This window comes from Pseudorasbora parva, chromosome 20 (genome assembly GCF_024679245.1).
Source record: "Pseudorasbora parva isolate DD20220531a chromosome 20, ASM2467924v1, whole genome shotgun sequence".
Taxonomy (NCBI): domain Eukaryota; kingdom Metazoa; phylum Chordata; class Actinopteri; order Cypriniformes; family Gobionidae; genus Pseudorasbora; species Pseudorasbora parva.
The window spans coordinates 39,856,629-39,875,415 of record NC_090191.1 but is presented as its reverse complement, the minus strand read 5'-3'; the positions used below and the strand labels follow the sequence as shown (position 1 = coordinate 39,875,415).

The window sequence follows — 18,787 nt, the reverse complement described above, 5'->3', positions numbered from 1 at the left end:
GCTGTTGTGTGGGGCTTTGGAGAACACCAGAGCCTGAGCACACAACACTCACATTCTCCGTCTCTCTTAGTTTACGATCTGTTTAACAGTCCTATCCAATAAATTATTACACAGTTAAACAAAGAAAGTGAACGCAGAGAAATACATAATCATGTTTCGCTTGGTCCCTTCAGAGTCGTGTTGGACTTTCTCCTTAGCGTTGAGCAGTTTGGGAAGTGCCATGGACTTAGAAGTTCATCCATCTGTCGCTGTTATTAATATTCATGAAGTTAGTTTATGAAGTAAACAGTTTACAGTGCATTTTTAAAATGGTGGATAATGGTGTCATGTTCAGCCAATATGCATACACTTACGTCATTGGTACTTCCTGTTGTGTAGTAGAAGCTAATTTAGTCCCCCACAAGGCATTCCTATAACTAAAGTAGTTCCCAATTCCTGAAGTGCAAACACACCAAAAAGCTGGTACTTCCGCCAACAGTTATAGGAACCACGAAAACGTTCCTCTGGGTTAAAAGCCCTTGGAATGGAAAGGATGTTAAGGGTTTTTCATGGAAGCATAGATGCCAATAAAAAAGCTCTAATGTAATGCTTTTTCTGTAGGCATGGGTATTTTTCATATATGATGGCTATTTTTCATATATACTTGTCTTTGAATTTTGCAATGTTGCATTTAGTGTTTCTGTTTTTAGGCCAGTAATGGTAATTATTCAAGTGCATCCGCCACTGTTGTGTAAATGGCACCAGTACAATCTTGTGCTATTTTCAGGTCAGCCCAGTTCCTGTGGCCTAAATGTTTTGCAGAGTTTGCAACACAGGTGCGAGGACTGTCTAAAAACTGTCTGACCTGTTTTGGAGATATTGTTGGTTGTTTCGTTGAATTTCGTTCCCTTGATTAACGTCTGACCCAAATAGTGACTTTAGTTCCAATGGTGACCAAAGGACGTTACAGTAATCTCATAGAGCTTAAAGTTGACAGGAAATCAAAATTGACCCCATTTACATTTTAATAAACGTTCCAGGTCGTATCGGTGACCCCTCAACCCCTCTCTTGTCTTTTTATGATCCAATCAATTCCCTTTGCATCAAATTAAAGCCTGTCTGATAGGGTTTCTTTTTCCATTTTAAATCCTGCTTGAGGGTGTTGAATTGTTTTTGTGAAATTTTAGAACACCGACATAATTATTGTCTAGAATTCATGCGGTTGTTAACATTATCTGAAATGCAAAACTTATTTTCAGCTCTGGGTTTAATGGCTGTAATATCAGATTCATATTGACTCGTACTCTATTGACCTTTTGTCTCTACATTTGCCTAGATTTCATGAGGACGGATAAATAGCACAATGCAAATCCAGTGTGCTCTTAGTAAACACATTTCTTCATTATTAAGGCACAGGCCCTGTGGGAAAGATTCCACTGAAGATCAGCAAGGTACTATTTTGCCGGCCTCTATTTGCATATTCCTTTCAAACGAAGCTGAATCAATTCTGGTGAACAGTAGTTTCCTATTGTGCTTACAGAGGGCATGCTGATTTTGGCATTCACCGCTTGCATAATATTATGCTGTGGCCAGCAACACAAAGTATTTCTCTATTTTACTCGTACACATACAAGCTCTGTTCCGAAACTTAGGGCGTTTTCACACCTGTAGAACATTTTGTTTTGTTCCCAAACTTAATTTGTTACAATGCTGCATTTTCTTCTTGGTTGGGTTTGCGTTCCCAAGGTAACCTTTCCAAGCGTACAACCAAAATGTGTTTATGTAGGTCACATGCGAGTACACCTGTCCTCTTATTGGTCAGAGTTTCCTCTGCGTCATCCATCAAGATGACTGACAGGGTCGCTCCATGAGCTTATTGTGGCTTTATTTGTAACTGTTGAGACGCACGCAAACACTATACGAATGTAGCCGTCATTCCCGCTGTTAAATTATATGGCACATTCATATTAATACTGCAGCAAATCCACATGCACTCTGTCTGGATCTCCCAGTGCTATCTACAGTGCGTGCAGAATTATAAAGCACGTTGATTTTCTAAAAATATTTTTTCCAGGCACATTTTACCAATTACAAATCACATTAATCTTAATAATCATTTAATAATTTATAAGTGATATACAATTGTCCATGAAGGCTGGAAAACAAAAAATGCCTTCTATTAAGGGGTGTAGAGTTATTAGGCATGTTTTTTTCACAAATGAGCCATAAAAGAGATTTAACTCAGACTGAAAAGTCAAAATGCTCATGAGAAGGATACAATAGCAATTCAATACTAGACATTGCAGTTAAGTGGTGAACACGGGACATTGAAATGCTCAATGCTCACAGCGCCACCATTTTCCAGAACTGCAACCTACCTGCAGTGAACTGCAACCTACCTGGAGTCTCCAGGAACTCGGAAACTTAAGTTAGGGAAAGAATCCTAAAAAATGACAGACACTTAACTTTTAGTCCATCTCTGCAAAATGGACTTCAGGATAGGAGATGGACTAAAAATGTACTTTTGTGTCATTGCCTAATAATTCTGTACGCACTGTAGAGGTTAACTGTGTCAAGACACTAGACAAATGTTATAATGCAGCTAGAGCAGGAATTAAGGCTTCATTTGGACCGCATTCTCCAATGGATTTACAATTACACATTACACAACATTTTTAAGATGAGGAGGAGCTCTTTTGGTTTTCAGGTGAGATAACTAAAGTACTCACTCACAGAATCAGACACTACTGCTATTTATACAGCACAATTCCAGTTATGAATTTTATACATATGGTTCATTGGTCCGTTGGAGTTGGAGACCGAGTTAATTTCCAATTGGTGCGGATCCGAGCACTATTGCTGTGTTCGTATATGCCTAAATGAGAGAAAACACACCAGGTTTTTAAAACAAATGCTCAGGTGTGAAAGCACCCTTAGTAGGCTGCCTAGCTAGACAACATGTTTAAAACACTTCTGGGAGGCGTAATTTTAGCCTAATTTTAAGCCATTGCTGCATGCTTCTTTTGCAGAAGGCCCAAAATGCCATGTGTCTCTATGAATAAATGAGCAACATGATAATATCAAACTGTATTCGAACCAAATGTGTTTCAACTCTCTCTTGTGTACTGCTCGTGAATAGCTCTATTCTTGAGTTGCTGCCTGTAAGCTTTCCAAATCAATTGGTTGTGAGATGCCTTAAAAGGCAGCAGCCTTTGTTAGCAGAAGAAAACATGGCAGCTCGCTAGCTTTTGGAGTAGTCTTATTCTCTTCATGACACAATATGGTTTGGTAATATGTTTTCTCCATCCATTGAATTATTTATCATGTCAAAGTGAGGGTCATATTTGGATTCGTCTCACCCTGCTAATGGATTACAGAGACATCTTTGCATTAGCGCCACTGTCCAAGACGAGACAATTAGAGCGCTCTAACAGCACCTGTCCTTTTTTTCGCAGGATGCTCAGCTTTTATGGCTCCCCTCCACCCCCTCAAGGTATAACATGTACAGCCAATGTCTGATTTGAGATCATTATCTGTATGTGCAGCTCTCTGGCATCCACCGTAGAAAGCTGTCTAACAAATCTCCCATTAGGCAACCTGTTTAAAAACACGGGAGAAAAGCTTTTTGTCTATAGGTTTTGACAGAATGTTTTACCGTACATGCCGTCTTTTTTCCAAATAGAGCAGGATGCAGCCCTGAAACTGTAGAAGCAATTAAAGTGCTTTCTTTGTTTTGAAGTCTGTCTCTGTCTAGTGCACGCTGTCCTCAGATGGTGTTACAAGAAATCCGATGAGGTGCAGTTGGGCAGTGATTGGTTCGAGCTGGAGAGTTTATAAAGCCGCTGATAGCATCATGCTATTGGATTGTAAACAAGACGATCAGTAAATGATAATGGACCCTTAAAGGTTTAATTGACAAATCGCTTTCCTGTTTACCATGTGGCACAACTGTGGAAGACATTAGCTGAGACGTCATTGTATTCTAGTGTAGGGTTGGTTGGATAGGCAGCAAATACTATGCAATAGTATGAACGACGTGTTAAAGGGTACATAACACACACAGTTTCTGCCAATCCCTAGTATCTTCTCTAGGCATTTCTTTACCACAGTGACCAATGTGGCATGAGTATTACTGTTTCGTTTTGCAGGCCATTGGTTATTTTCTGACCGTGTGCACAAAACGTATGTCTAAATCAGCCTTGAATTATAGTGGTCCTAACACAATAATGACAGCACGCGTAGTAAACATGATTTATGAATCCTTTCCCGGCGATGTAAGGGATGGATGGACGGCTAGATGGATTGATGAACAGAAGAAGGAGAACTTTAAAAGAGGAGGATTGACGAGGGTGATGGAGGGAGGTGAAGGTGTTTTGATTGGCGGAAGGCATGTGTGTGACTGCTGTCAGTTGTAATGAGATGATTGGAGTAGGATGAATGAATAAATTAAGCATTTATATAGCACTTTTCTTATGCAATACTGTACACTCAAAGCGCTTTACAATCATTACATGGGATCACATGAGAAAACCAAAGAAATGATGCTGTTGAGGAGAGGAAATCAAAGTCATTTAAATGTCAATATTGGATACAAGGGATTTTTTCACCTGTCTGTCAAATGGCGATGGAGTGTCAATCACAGGACTTTGGACTCATTGACTCCCTCCTCTGGGAATATATGAGTGGCACGTCGATGATACAATCAGTGTAGAGAGGTAAGAGGAATAGATTGGATAAATGAAAGCAGAACTGAAGTACTAAGGATGCTCCAATTAGACAGATTTTAAAGACAAAGGTAAAGTTACAGGTTTGGTTACAGGCTGTGGAAATAGAGGCCAGCAGGAAGAACATTTGACTCTTGGATATTATTTTTTCTAGGTTTGTGTTTGCTGTCATATAAAACAAAATAAAAAGGCTAACCAAGTTACTGGGGTCAAATCAAGATACATGTAATAGTAGCAATGCCAGGCGGTTCAATATTCTTAACCTCTTTTTATTGGCATTAACAATGAAACAGTACTTTACATTAGTGCTAATGTGACTGTTTTCAGGCCCTGAACACAACTTGTAAGCAGAGCCGTTACAGTTTTGGCAGCCTTTTTACTGGCAGAGCACTATTGTTTACTTGCAATCATTTTTTTTTTAACCAAATGTCTATACAGCTAAAACAAGAAAGCCTTCATTCATGAGCAACCCTAAATCTTAGGTCATTTCATCACAGGGCAACAGCTCCACAGACCTCTGTAAGATCTGTTGCGTATCATGATACAATTGACTTAAAGGGCTCTTAGAAGTGTGAGCCCTTTGGAGTTGTCTTGGGAGTGCACTTAAGTTAAAAGTTAGCATTTTGCAACTGATATTGAAGCCCCGAGATGGGTACAGCATTTTGGACAGATTTTACTACTGTAACTGTTTTGAGAGACCTGTAACTCCATTAAAGACACGCGTCAATCATGCACTTCATCTTCCACTTGCTTTTGTTCAGCATAGTGTGTGAGCTACCTTGGCTTTAAGACCTGTAACCTTTAGATATACTCAAGAACATTGCAGAACAGCCACTTGATGATATAAGCTGAACATAAGTAATGTTTAGTTCCTAACACTGCAGTAATCAGAAATGAACTGTTAGATGGGGTTTCAATCAAGTTTAAAGCCTATCCAACTGTGCTGCGCTTTGGGTAACTGCCAGTTTCTGTGCATATAATTGTTTTGCATTTTGAGCCAGTAAAAATCTTCAAGTGCTTAAAAAAGCTGTTAAATTTGATGAAGTATATTTAATCAGGAATTAGGGGCTCTACGATGGAGTCATGTAGAGTCATTGACACCCGTGAGATATTTTCACCTCTATTTACTGGTTGCATGACATCACAATGTTTTTATTAGTCACAGCACTGCTAGATTACGCCATAAACAAGCTATCATCCAATACTAGCACCTTTTCCTGAATTTGAGCATGTCAACCAAATTGGGAATTAACCTGCATCTCAGAACTGCTTTTTATTTAATTTTGAGTGTGCAATGGCAAGACTTTGCCTCTAACACAGATCAGTGTGTGACCTTTCATTGCTGCAGTGCAAGGGGTGATTATTTTTCCGTGCCTGCCAAAAGATAAAGTCATCACAGTCTAATCCAGTTTAACCAATAATCAAACACCATCAGCTCAATGGGTCTCATAAGGTCAAGTATTTAAAGTCAACACATATTCATTGACACTCCCCAACTACTTCATACCCCAGCAGCTTTATTGGACAATATGCTAAGTACCACCTCCCTCATCCCTATAAAAAGATGTGATTGTATGCCAACTGGCCATGCGGGTGATTTTGAAAGGAAGCAGACCTTGCTTCAAAAGTCTACCCTGTGACTTGTTGATCTGAGTAGTAATATAGCTATCTTGTTAATTGTACTGCAGGGCAGAGGGCAGATAGTAGATATCCACTTAATGAAACCCATAGTTTGATTTCTTAAGTGTTTATCTTATATTTTCCACTAGTTAAAATCGGGGGGCTGAAGCTGAAGGAGAACGGACATTAAACCACTTTCTGTACAGAGTGAAAAAAGTCTTTACTCCTGAAATGTGGTCCAGTGTTTATCACAAAGCAGTTGGTTAAGGTTCATCTTATCAAAGAAATCTCTTCATCTGTTTTTGGGGTATTTAATGCAAATGAACAAACCCAGGAGCATCAGCTTCTACTTTACATTTATGGTTTATACTTAGGTATGTATGTACAATCTCTAGGACCACTTCAATAAAGCACATGCAGTATTTACACTACCATCTATGACATCTACAATAGTCACCATTACAATAAATAATAATAAATTATTCCTCTTGAGGTACTGTACAATTAATACACTTAAGTTCATTACTGCTTTGGATTAGTGGTTTCCCTTTTTAATGATTCTTTACCTGATGAGGATATTTGCCAAAAATTGGCCCAGTAGCTCATTCCACATCCTCCGATGAGAGGCATTTTTGCCTGACCTCTGTCTCCTCGAAAGTCACCTTTTTGTTCCTTTTTGGGTCAATCCATGAGTTGTGGATGACCACGTTATTAGGCATAGGGTCAGCCTCTACAACTGACACGACACGCTTCTTCATTTTACTCTTTAGAACCTTTTGAAATTTCTGCCGCGTGAAGGCATAGAGCAGCGGGTGAAAAATGGTGGTCCCGTAAGCCATGACCAGGAAGCCCAGTCTGAGACGCACAGTGAAGTTGCTCGGCCCTGTACTCAGGATAACCGTGTTGAGCACGGTGATGGGTGTCCAGCAGAGCAGGAAGGTGGAGATGATGAGAAGTGACATGCGAAAAACCCTCTTTTGCCGCTCACGGCGTTCCCTGTGACGTTTGACTGCCCTGCGTAGGGCTATGATCACAGACACCGAGGTACGCATACCCAATGGTGGATTCCTGCCTGCACTGCTCTGCGAGGCATCGGTGGACTCTGGCTGAGTGGAAGTCATGGAGATGGTCTTTTTCTTTCTTGGTTTCTTCTTGGGCGCCGAATGGAAACGTGTGCCAATGCGGATGTTGAGTGCCTGCAGAATCTTGTAGTACGTAACAAGCATGACCACAGCAGTGAAGAAGAAGATGGGAATCTGCGCCAGCAGGTGATAGTAGAGTCCCAATTCAGTGTAGTATTGGTTTGAAGGTTCTTCCCCCTCTGTCTGATTCCTTTCGTTACCTGCCTGGCTGAAGAAACCCTCTTCTATGAAGGGTACCAGAAAGCTGAGTAATGATAAAGCCCAAATGGACCCTAATAGGGCCACTGCACGTCCCATTGTGAGAACTCGATTTGCAGGCCGAACTGAGATATCATAGCGGTCTAGTGTGATGGCCAAGACATTGGCAGCAGTAGCGACACTAGCAAAAGACACACAAGCCTCGTGGAAGCAGCAAATCAGTGCGTTATTGCCCTCTAGTGGCAATAGCACCACCACAATCGTCAGTGGGATGCAACCCACACACACTAACACGTCCAGCACATGAAGGTTCATGGTTACAATGTTGCTGACGGAACTCACCAGGTTTGACTTCATACAATAAAGAGCCAGAACAGTCAGGTTGCTACTGAGACCCAGCACAATCTCCAACATGAGGAAACCTGTTAGAGACACCTGGAAGCTGACCGGGTAAGGGGTGTCCAGGTCCATTTCGAAGTCAAGAGGTTCAACGTTATCGAGGACAGTGACGTTGCTCATGATGGCCTGAAATCCCAGCACAGGAGGGGTATGCATTCTCCTACACATGGACAGGAAAGTCTGTTGGGTCAATTTGTTGTTAATAAAGCATGCTTTTAGCAGAAATTATCCTGGTTTGTCTGAGAAGCATTTCTATGGCATGCTACTGAGTGTTAACGCCAGAACTGTTTAGCTTCTGAAGTACGACTTACCCAAATTCTAGTTGTCAATAACAAGACTGGACAACAATTAAGAAAGAACCTAATAAGGATGAAACATTTATATGCAAAATATGTGCAAACTAACAAAACTCACCCCTCCCTTGTGTTCACTGTCCTTGTTAGGAGCTTGTTTAGCAAATGCAACCAAAGCGCTGATATGTTGGCAGGATGTCATAGACGCCAACCATACTCCAACGCCTCTTTATCTCTGCAGTGTCCTTTGCTCCTTCAACACCATTCTGTTATGTACCTGCTCCGATGTGGGCTTGCTTTTTTTTTTTTTCTAAAAGAAGTGATTTCAAATGAGCTAAGGCTGTCACCAGCCCCAGCATGGCACAGATTGAACAAGATGACACTCCGGTTTCCTCAAACACCTCTCTGTAGGGTTGATTAAACGCAGTCCAAACAGCTCATACCTCATTCCCTCGCATCCTCAGATTTCTGTGGGAGGATGTGGGAGATGGAAACACACTCTGCTCTTCCTTTTTTTCAGAGCGTGGGAAGGGTTTGTGCATTGTAATATCCACGTGGTCTTGACATAAAAGCTATGTTGTATTCAGGCTTGACTTTAGCCTTTTGTCCTTTGTAGTGGCCAAATAGATCTTGAAGAACTGATCAGGGACGGCACCATGTCCCATCCTCAGTGATTATTCCAAGACTTTGTGAACCACAAGCAGAAATGAATCTCCCTCAGTGTAACAGGTTAGGACTGGCATTCTCTCCTCACCATATAACAAAAGTTGCACCCTCTCCCTGCAGAGTTCACGGCCTCTTGTATTCCACCTGAGTAAATCAGTACAGCTCCCGGAGACCAGTCAGGTAGACAGCGGTACACAGTAATCACAACAAGGTCACAGGTTTCCAGAGGGAAGGAGGTAGTCGAGCCGGTGCACTGTGTGGCATATATTTACCCTCTCTTTTTCACAGTGTTCATGTGGGACACCAGAACAGGAGCTCCATCTTTAGGATTTCACTCTCTGGCTGCTGCGAGGTACACAAATATGAGAGAGACAATTATTTAGTAGTCAAAAAGAGTCATAAATGACCTTGAAAATCTCTACAGGATAGTGGCATCTCCTTAGCATTCATACTGTAACTCTTGTTCTATTATAAAACGTGCACCCAATTGCCTTTTTAAGGTTGACCTCCAATTAGTTGAGTTTTTTTTTTTTTGTCTTTGAAGGTGTCTCTGGTGTAAATAGTTGAAAAGCTTTAAGCCCAATAGAAACTCATTAAACTAATGTTGCTTTGGAATAATGGACTCCCACAGTGACTGTGAGTGGTTGTTTGCAGAGCAAGTTGCAGTACTCCCACACCATCAGCTTATAAGGACTATTTTCCATATATCATACATCTCCAAGCATCTCTCTCACTCTTTATCTCCAAGCATCTCTTGTTTTTTTTTTTTTTTAAAAATCCTGAGCTAGAAAGCAGCTTTCAACACTAGACAGAAGCAGTAATGACGACAAAAGCGCTCACATCATCTTCCCCTTAAGAGGATAATGGGTTGGATGGGTTTCGATTGTTCAATTTTGCTCTTTCCACATACATTAATTGAGTTAAATGTGTCAGTTACTGTGTTGGCCACTGGAGGAACCACATCGAATACAGCATGCATCTTTTTTTCCACAAGTGTCAAAGCAAGACAATGCACAGTTTTTGTTTCTAAGCAGTTGTTAAATCAAGGCATCTTCCTGTGCATAGTATAGAAACTAACTGCTCTTAACAGTTAACCCTGCACAGTATTTTAAAAAGTAAAACGTGGTTAGCTAAGCTTTATACAAATCTCTAAAGTTATGGCTTGTATGAAATAGCATGCATTCCCCTTAGCAGATGCTCTAGTTGTGAGAGCACAGAAACCTGAAGCTTTTTACCTCTTGTTGCTGCCATAAGAGCGAGTGACCTGGTAGCCCATATATTTCCCAGGTTGAGTAGAGCCATGCCAGGACGAGTGATAAAGGACATGCTTGTCTGAAGGGATGAGTCTGCCTGTCTTCCTCTATCTGCCTGTCTCTAAGCACTCCCTCGCCTGTCAAGGGGGGCAGTGAAGTCAGATGTTGTAGGATGTAATGCCATGCATTTTGCTTAGAGATCTGCTCCTCTCCTCCTCCCTTGTTCCTTTCCTCTCAGTCTTTCTCTCTCTTACCATCCCTACATTCAGCGCTTTCAAAATGCCCTACCTACTCATTTCTCTCCTCCTCCTCTTCTCTCTCTCTCTCTCTCTCTCCCCTCCTACCTCCCCTCATCACTCTCTCGCTTTCCCTCCCCCTTCCTCTGCTGTGGTTTATAACACTTCTCTCGTTCCCGATTGGTCTCGTGTAATAGTTGTAACCCTTTCTGGCTCTCTTGCTCAAACAGGGCTTATGCCAACAGGTGATTTTTTTTTACTCTCTTTATTGACATTGAGTATTATCACAAAAATACACTGTTCTTCTCTCTTCACAACTTTTATTTTTGTTCCTAAATTGTTCAGACATCCAGAGTTTAGGAGCGAGTAAATAAGCAACGAATGTAATAGCCCTTTGCAAGGATGATGGAGTTTACTTAGCATTTGAGTCTTCATAATGCAAACATTACAAACCTTGCAATAAGCATGATTTTTAGATTCAGATGTGTTTTTGCTGTACACGTGTGGGCGCACACTAATGTCCAGAGAAGGAATGGGCTAATTATGGAATACCTCTTTCTCACCAAATGAAAATTTAAGTCACAAAAATATCACACAAAATCCTTCAAAGCACCACACTGAACATACTTATAAATATTCAAGGTGGACATTAATATTTTTACTTTTTATTCAGACCCTGTCCCAAGTGAGAGGGAGAATGTCATCATATTTTCTATATTTTTAGACAATTCCTTGAGCTAGTGTCCCAAAGCACCTATTTCCCTCGATTTCAAAAGCCAATGTCTCATTTGACATTTGTAGTGTCTGTCAGTAATGACCACTCTCTTTGTCGTTATCTCTCTCTTGTTGTATAAACTGCGCTATTGAGTGTGTTTGTGTGATTCTAGCTTGATAATGGCGCTGTGACTGATGCTCATTGAGTGGAAGCAGAACTCCAGAAGCCCTGTGTGAATTAACTTGTGCTTAGCAACCGCAGGTTCCAGGAGCGGAAGGTAAAACGCCAGGTGCCGGCTCACTGGGAGAAGCGTGAGGGATGAGGAGTTGTGTAAAATCTGCACCTCTGATCCCTGGAGAAACCTCCTAGAAGTGTGCCCACTGGGTCTCTGGCATGACCCTCTGGGATTCTGCCTTGCAGTTTTCCCTTCCGTATCTTTTTTTTTTTTTTTTAATGATTGTGTTATTAAATTTGATCAATTTAAAGGAAGTGTATGTAAGATTGTGGGCAAAACTGGTACTGCAGGTGTATCCCCCTCCCTCTGACTCGAGGTTGCCAGATTGGCTGCAGGATCAGCAGGAACGTTTGCAACTGCTGCTGTGGTAACTAGAGCAGATATGGCAACCCGCATGCCCAAACACTACTGACTTTGTGATTGGTCGACAGGTGGAGGGCGGAGCTTCAGGCCAAACACAACATGACAACATCAACATCAGTTGAGGGCTGCAACAACAACTTTTAAATGACAATATCCTGGCCGGACTACTGTTGTCAGTGATAGAAGTATTTGAAATGAACATGCTTTCTTAATGTCTAGTGATACATTAGGGCCATTTTATGATGAATTGAAATACATTTCTTACATACAGTTCCTTTAAAGGTGCCTTGTGTAATTTTTTCACTTTACTAAAGCATTCAAATACCATAATATGCGTGCAGATATTTAGGAAACATGGTAAATTCACTTACTTGTTACTCAGAAAAACAATGCTACAGCCAGTTATTCTTACTTTGAAATGTGCGTTCCTTGTCGGATTCTCTGTTTTTATTTGGTCTGTGTGAAATCCTATGCCGCCAGTTTACCCAATAGTATTTCGCCACCACAGGTTGCCAGTTGGCGAAGAAAACAGTGTATTGCAGCAGCCACGGAAGCCAGCAAACAAACTGGGTCCGGACTGTATCCATCTAAAAATCTGAACGAGAGCATATTAAAACAAGTATAAATAAGTCTCAGTCTCCTCGCCTTTTAGTGACAACCCGCATTAGCGTCGAGTCTGAGGAGGGAAGGAAACAATACATTGATTATATTTGGACTGCAGTACCCATTTCAACCACTAGCTGTCATTCTTACATACAGCACCTTTAAAGCATAATTAATGTTTTCTATCAACTTAAATGAATAGTTCACCTCAATAAAAATCATGTCATCAGTTACTCACCCTTGTCCTTCTAACCTAGTTCATTTAATATAGAATGTGTGTGGGTAGTGGACAACAGCTTTGAATGTAGGTCATCCAATCAGATATTAGAGCCATCCTGATGTGTGAGATCCATGTGAGCTGTGGGTCGTACCTCTTTTTCCGGCTCTGTTTTAAACCCCATCCCTCTCTATCCTCTCTGGCACTGTTGCATTTCATTCGGAGCCATGTGTCAGGTAGGACAGGTCAGAGAACTTTATCTAAATGTGATTTGCTATCCCTAGGCAGTTTTCCAGTATCTGATATGCTGTTCATTTTTTATTGGTGTTAACTTTTAACAAATACATTTGACCAGAAGCTTAAAGGAAACGGCCTCCTGAAACCGAAGCCAAACAGGAAATTCTGCTTGGCCTGTTGTGTTATATTTTGCTGGCTCACTACTCCTTTGAGACACGGGAGCTGTTCTTGGTCACGTTCCCAGTGTCTCCAAGGGCTCTTTTGCATGTGGACTTGAGACACACCAAATGCAGATGACAGACCCAGTGGTCAAAGTCGCCTCTGGCAGTCCACAGTCCCCAAAGTCCTACAGCTGTTCTGTCATGGCCAAGCGTAATAAATGCACATCTGTTGAGCTGTGTCTAAGTGGAAATAAAACAAGTTTACCACTGCACTTCAGCTAGAAGAGCACAGGACTGAACTGATTGGGAGCATTCAAAGGCCTAGAATATGATACAAGCAAATGCAAGGAGATATTGGATGCTTTTACGGCATAAACAGACGTCCAAGCACTCTTTCAACCAAAGGAATTGATATAGATGGTTATAGCAAGCATTGTGCAATCTCAGATTCTGAGGCGTTGGGTTGCATTTTTTATCAGAGTTAATTATGATCAATTCTAGCGGTGGCCAGACAGTATTTTTCTATAGACAGCTTCAAATGCAGTGAAAGAGACTGTGGGAAATGAGACTGTCCCGTATTTAGCAGATTTCAGAGGCTTTAGCTGTATAAACAGTGTCAAGTCCCCTCAGCCTCAGCGGGACCAACACGTCATCCCGTGACGCAAGGTTACAGTGTTAATGCGAGTCTGGATCCCCCAAATCGTGTTTTCACGGCGGCGGATTAGCAGGGACACCCTGACTGTGAACTTCTGCTTACTGCGTATGTTGGTTCAGCCTTGCTTAGCCATCCCATGGGAATTCTGTCCAATCCCAACAAAGCATTCCGAGTTCATTCACTTCCTGCCACAGTCCAGAGGGCTGTGTTGTTACGTGCTTTGTTGAGGGGAGGCATGGGAAAACGCCATGCACAGGGTGACCTTCAGAAAGCTTTATCACCTCCCTGCTAATCTGATCTGATTCAAGGACAGTCACTTTGATTTGTTGCTATTTAACATGCCAATGAAACAAATATTACAGATTTTTAGTAATTGGTTAAAGGGAATATGTTTGACATAGACAAACCAACATTTATTTAGACACTTCAATATTTCTCATATTATCACCGTTTATTCGCTATTGTTTAGATGGTAATGAAATATGACGAGTTAAACTGTGTCAGAACCAATTAATCTGATAATGTGATAGAAAGGGATGTAACGGATTATAATCAACCAATCAGCTGTACAATTTAAGGACACAATTAGATAATACCAATTTAGGACAACCAAGCAATGCTTCATTGTGTTCAGTTTTTGTCAAAGGTCGCATTAGCAATTAAAGAAAAACACTTCAGCAAAACTTGCTCAGGTCAAAGTGTCTGAATCATTTTGCAATTTTTTTTTAAAATAAATTTTAATTCACTGTATAAAGAATTTTTGGATACAGTATGTCACAGTTTACTTAATTTTGCCATCTTCACTTCTTCTTCACTTCATCTTGCACACTATTATATCAAACATTATATCTGGTGTCTGAATAATCTGTATGTAGGACAACCATTTGTTTGCTATGAGCAAAACACGGATATACACAGACAACATAATTTAAATGTTAGTTGAAACTAAAAACAGACCGCATTTCTTTCTGAAAGCCTGTATTTTAATACTTTTCTGCCATTTTAGGATCTTTTCCCAAGTGCTTCTTCTGTAAGAAGCTCTTTTTCAACCTTGGGTTTAATCTTCAGACAAAACCCCACACAATGACGTGCAGAGTAAAGAATAGATATTCTCTATAAATATGCGGTCACATTTATATTTAACTTTTGCAATAAATGTGATTGTAGATGGAATGGCATACCCATGACATTATTGAATAAAATAAAATGGAAAAGTTTGATATTATACAGTATAATAAAGCATTAAGTAGTAACATTTTACCAGAATATTTAGTCTCTCTTCTCCTTTTTTATGTCCAAACAGTACATCATAGTTTTTAGTAACTGCCGTGAACTTATTGAAGTATAGTGAACGCCTGTCTGAAAGAGCCCAGCTCATTCTTCCAGTTGGTCAGATTGATGCGCGAGGACAGTGCCTGAACTTTGGATGTGATTTCAGTGTGTAAGGAGTGATTCCATCAAGAAGCCGCTGGAGCGATTGTTCACGGTCTTGTCACTTCTGACCAACTGAATTGTTTGTGTTTCCCTCACCCGTCAAGTATCGTAGCAATGAAGTGTCCAGGTGAAAGGAGACATTTGGTCTCTTGGGTGAATAAGAAATCATTTGGCATAGACAGAGTTCGAGCTTGCTTTCAGGCTAAGTAACATGCCATGGTTTCTCTCCTGTCCCCTCACACGTGATTTTAGCATGAGTCCAGGAATATCTGTAGGCTGTTCTCATGACCATTGTCTGTCATGTGCCTCTGTGCAGGTTGGAAAAGGTTTTCCTCCACTGCTGTAGGGGTGATACATGTTTTACATTTTCTTTCATTAGGCAATATTGATGTTCTTTTAGTTCAATTATTCAGATGTTTTGGCACTGCAAATGTTGTATTTTTATTTTCTTTTGTGTTATTTACACTGATAACGGACTGATATTTACACTGATACACTTTGATTGGTTTTGAGTTTGTCTTTTGTGTTTTTACAGTTTGGTGATGAGTTTTTAAATGTAAGTGATTTTGAACCTAGTATTGTGCTTTTGTTGGTCATTTTCAGGCTCTTCCTTGAAATTTCAGAGATGACTCAATCTACACTAAAAGCAATTACCTTTTTTCACTTTCGTTTTAATCTGAAACAAAATGAGTGCCCTGCTTTGCAGGAATCACCTCCTCAGACAGACCCCATATTGAATTTGCACTAATGTTTCTTATCAGTCTCTTATTTCCCCCACCATAATAAGAAAAAAATTGCGTTTCCAAGGTCACAGTTAAAATCGTTTTTTCACTATAAATTGCATGCTGCCCCTTCTCTCTGTGGAGTGGCTGTTGTGCTTTATTCCAGATAAATGCAGGTAATAACTATGATTGATGCTGAACCAATGGTTCTCAAGTGAGACAAAAAAAGGACCAGGAAAGAGCCAACACAATGACACACAAGCATCTTTTACTGCAACACCAAAACTACAAAAAAATGTCAAGAGTCAAGAACTGTGATTGAATGAGCATCTCTGCCCCTCCCCCTGACCTGCCCTCTGACCTTCATGACCCCAGCATGATTTGATTTTGGAGAGGGCAGCGTAAAAACGTAATGCTAGTGTATTCCTATTGCACAGCCCACCAAATGTACTGTATGCCTTGCATGTTTAAAGAGACTCCACAAAAACATTCTCTTGTCTTTTACTTATCCCCATGCCGTCTCCAATGTATATGACTTCCTTTCTGCAGATTAACACAAACAATTGTGGGTGTGTGTGAGTAAAATATACTGAAGCTTTCTTACACACACCGGTTGTTTCACATTGATAGGGGTCATATGGATTGCCATTCACTTTGTGTGGTTTTTGAAGCGTCAACTTTGTGTTTATTATGGGTCACTGGTCTCACGATTCGATTACGATTATCAAGCTCAATGATTCGATTCAATATCACGATTTGTCTAATCCAAGAAAGTACACTTCCTGATTAAAGCAAACATCAAACACATCTTAAAGGCCTGTGCACACCGGGACGATTATTGAAAACGCTTATCAGCAGCGTTTTTCGGTACGTCTTTGTGTTCACATCCAAGTGATTTGCAAATTGAGAGAGAAATGAAAATGAAAAGAGTGAACATGCAAATTCAGTAGATGGCGCTGCCGATACACAAAGGGGTGGTGTGCCACTTACGCTTCTGACACTCGCTTGTCACACAGAAGAATAGAGACAGTAATTGCGTACTTGTCAAAACCATTCACAGAATTTTTGCAAGCTGGCAAGCAGCAGTAGCAGCTCATTTTCTTCTTTGTCTATACTTACTTCCTCTTCGTCGCATCAATGTGTGCTCGGCAAGACTTTTTTGTGATGTTTTGTGCTTGAGCGCCACCAAGTAGTGTTTTACTGTAACTTCAGAAGCTCCAGGCACGTGAACAAAAGCGCCGATCTCATTGGTCGGACCATTTTTAACGTGTTGCATCAAAACAAAATTAATCCAAGCCGTTTTTTTTTTATGTGACACTTTTACAGATGCCATTTTGGCGCATCAGTGTGCACACACATTGCCGCCTTTTGTTTAGTTGATAAACACACACGATAATCGTCACGCTGTGAACAGGCCTCAAGTCTAAACACAGCAGAAGACAGGAGCATTTGAAACCAACAAACAATATCAATAACGCTCACACACACGCACTCATATGCAGCTACGCATGCTCACACTGTAAATGTTAAAATATTGGTTGCACTTTTTTTATTACTCCCGTTTGTTTCGCCTCCCTCCATCACTTAGGCTATAATCGATTGTGATTAGGCCTGCAGCACCCCTCTCAGAAACTGAAGCTTTCGCGCCTCGACCAATCCATTGTGATCCATTGCTGCATCGATGCAGAATCGTCCATGTCTGCATCGCGATGGATCGATGCAATTATTAATTTCTACACCCTTAGTCTTCATCTGACGAAATAAGTCTGATACATTTGGGACAGTAAATGATGGGAGAAGTTTTATTTTTGAGCAGAGTATTCCTTTATTTTAGCAAGTGATGTCAAGTTACTGTTATCACAGAAATAAATATTGGGTTATGTTTCCACCCAGTATTGTGTAAAATGACTTTAGGCGAACAAGTGTAAAGGCCGGCACACATCAAGCCGACGGTCAGCTGTCGGCCACTGTCAGGCCATTTTTTTAAGCATCGGTCAGCTTCGTTTTTTGGCTCCACTCGAGCACCATCAGGTTTTTTTGGGCCGATTCAGCATGTTAAATCTGCTTTGGGCTATCAGTGAGAGAGAAGTCAAGACTGTACAGACCAACGGCTGTTACAATTTTACATCATTTGACCTGAGCATTTGAATGCACAAATATTTTCATTATAACATGAGCTAACTGGAATAAAGAGAGTCATCAGCGTTAATATTCAAAATGGTAAGCAAACACTGCTTTGTTTACGATTTGTATGTCTGCGGTCCTTGTTTCTGGCTTTGAATTATGAAAATAGACTTTTGATACCTGCTGAAATAGAGAGATATTTACTTAGACATATGCTAGTTGACAGTCGCCTTAGTCCTTTTGGTGCGTTCAAGCGCAGATGCAGTCGCTGAGAGGAGACAACAACACGGTCGGCTTTTGTCAACTCTAGTTCTTTGACGTCAGCTTGGTGTGTCCTGAGCACACCATTAAAGGGAAAGTTCACTTTGAAAGGAAAATTGGCATCCTTTACTCACCCTCAAGTTGTTTCAAACCTGTATGAATTTCTTCAGCTGAACACAAGGGAAGATATTTTGAAGAATTAAAGGTATTTTTTTTCCTACTATGGAAGTCAATGGCTCCAGTGAACTGTTTGATTACTGACATTCTTCAAAATATCTTCCCTTGTGTTCAGCTGAAGAAAGAAATTCATACAGGTTTGAAACAACTTGAGGGTGAGCAAAGGATGACAGCATTTTCATTTTAAAGTGAACTATCCCTTTAGATTACTGACAGAGTAAAGTGCCGTCCCTTATTTGAAAAAATGCAGGGTATGCATGCTATATTTAATTAAACCTCAGCCGTTTGCTGTTTAATAACCACAAAAGGCCCCATTGCAATTTTGATTAATTTAATTGCGCCGCTCTAGTAGCACGCCATTCCAAACATAGCC

General features: G+C 40.7%; 2 protein-coding genes across 2 annotated transcripts in view; one reads left to right on the top strand and one right to left on the bottom strand.

Annotated features, from left to right (window-relative positions):
• The window catches only part of cog5 (component of oligomeric golgi complex 5), a 95,793-nt gene that overhangs the window by 10,332 nt on the left and 66,674 nt on the right, over positions 1-18,787 (top strand). The window lies entirely within an intron of this gene.
• gpr22a (G protein-coupled receptor 22a) lies at positions 4,952-10,586 on the bottom strand. Its single transcript, XM_067427661.1, has 3 exons — positions 10,257-10,586; positions 8,477-9,366; positions 4,952-8,222 (listed from the first exon to the last, which is right to left on the bottom strand). Exon 3 carries the CDS (start codon positions 8,216-8,218, stop codon positions 6,926-6,928), a length of 1,293 nt encoding a protein of 430 aa, XP_067283762.1. The 5' UTR covers positions 8,219-8,222; positions 8,477-9,366; positions 10,257-10,586; the 3' UTR covers positions 4,952-6,925.

Bases quoted from the DNA above. Each gene is read 5' to 3' on its own strand.
- gpr22a (XM_067427661.1), bottom strand. From the start codon at position 8,218: ATGCATACCCCTCCTGTGCTGGGATTTCAGGCCATCATGAGCAACGTC.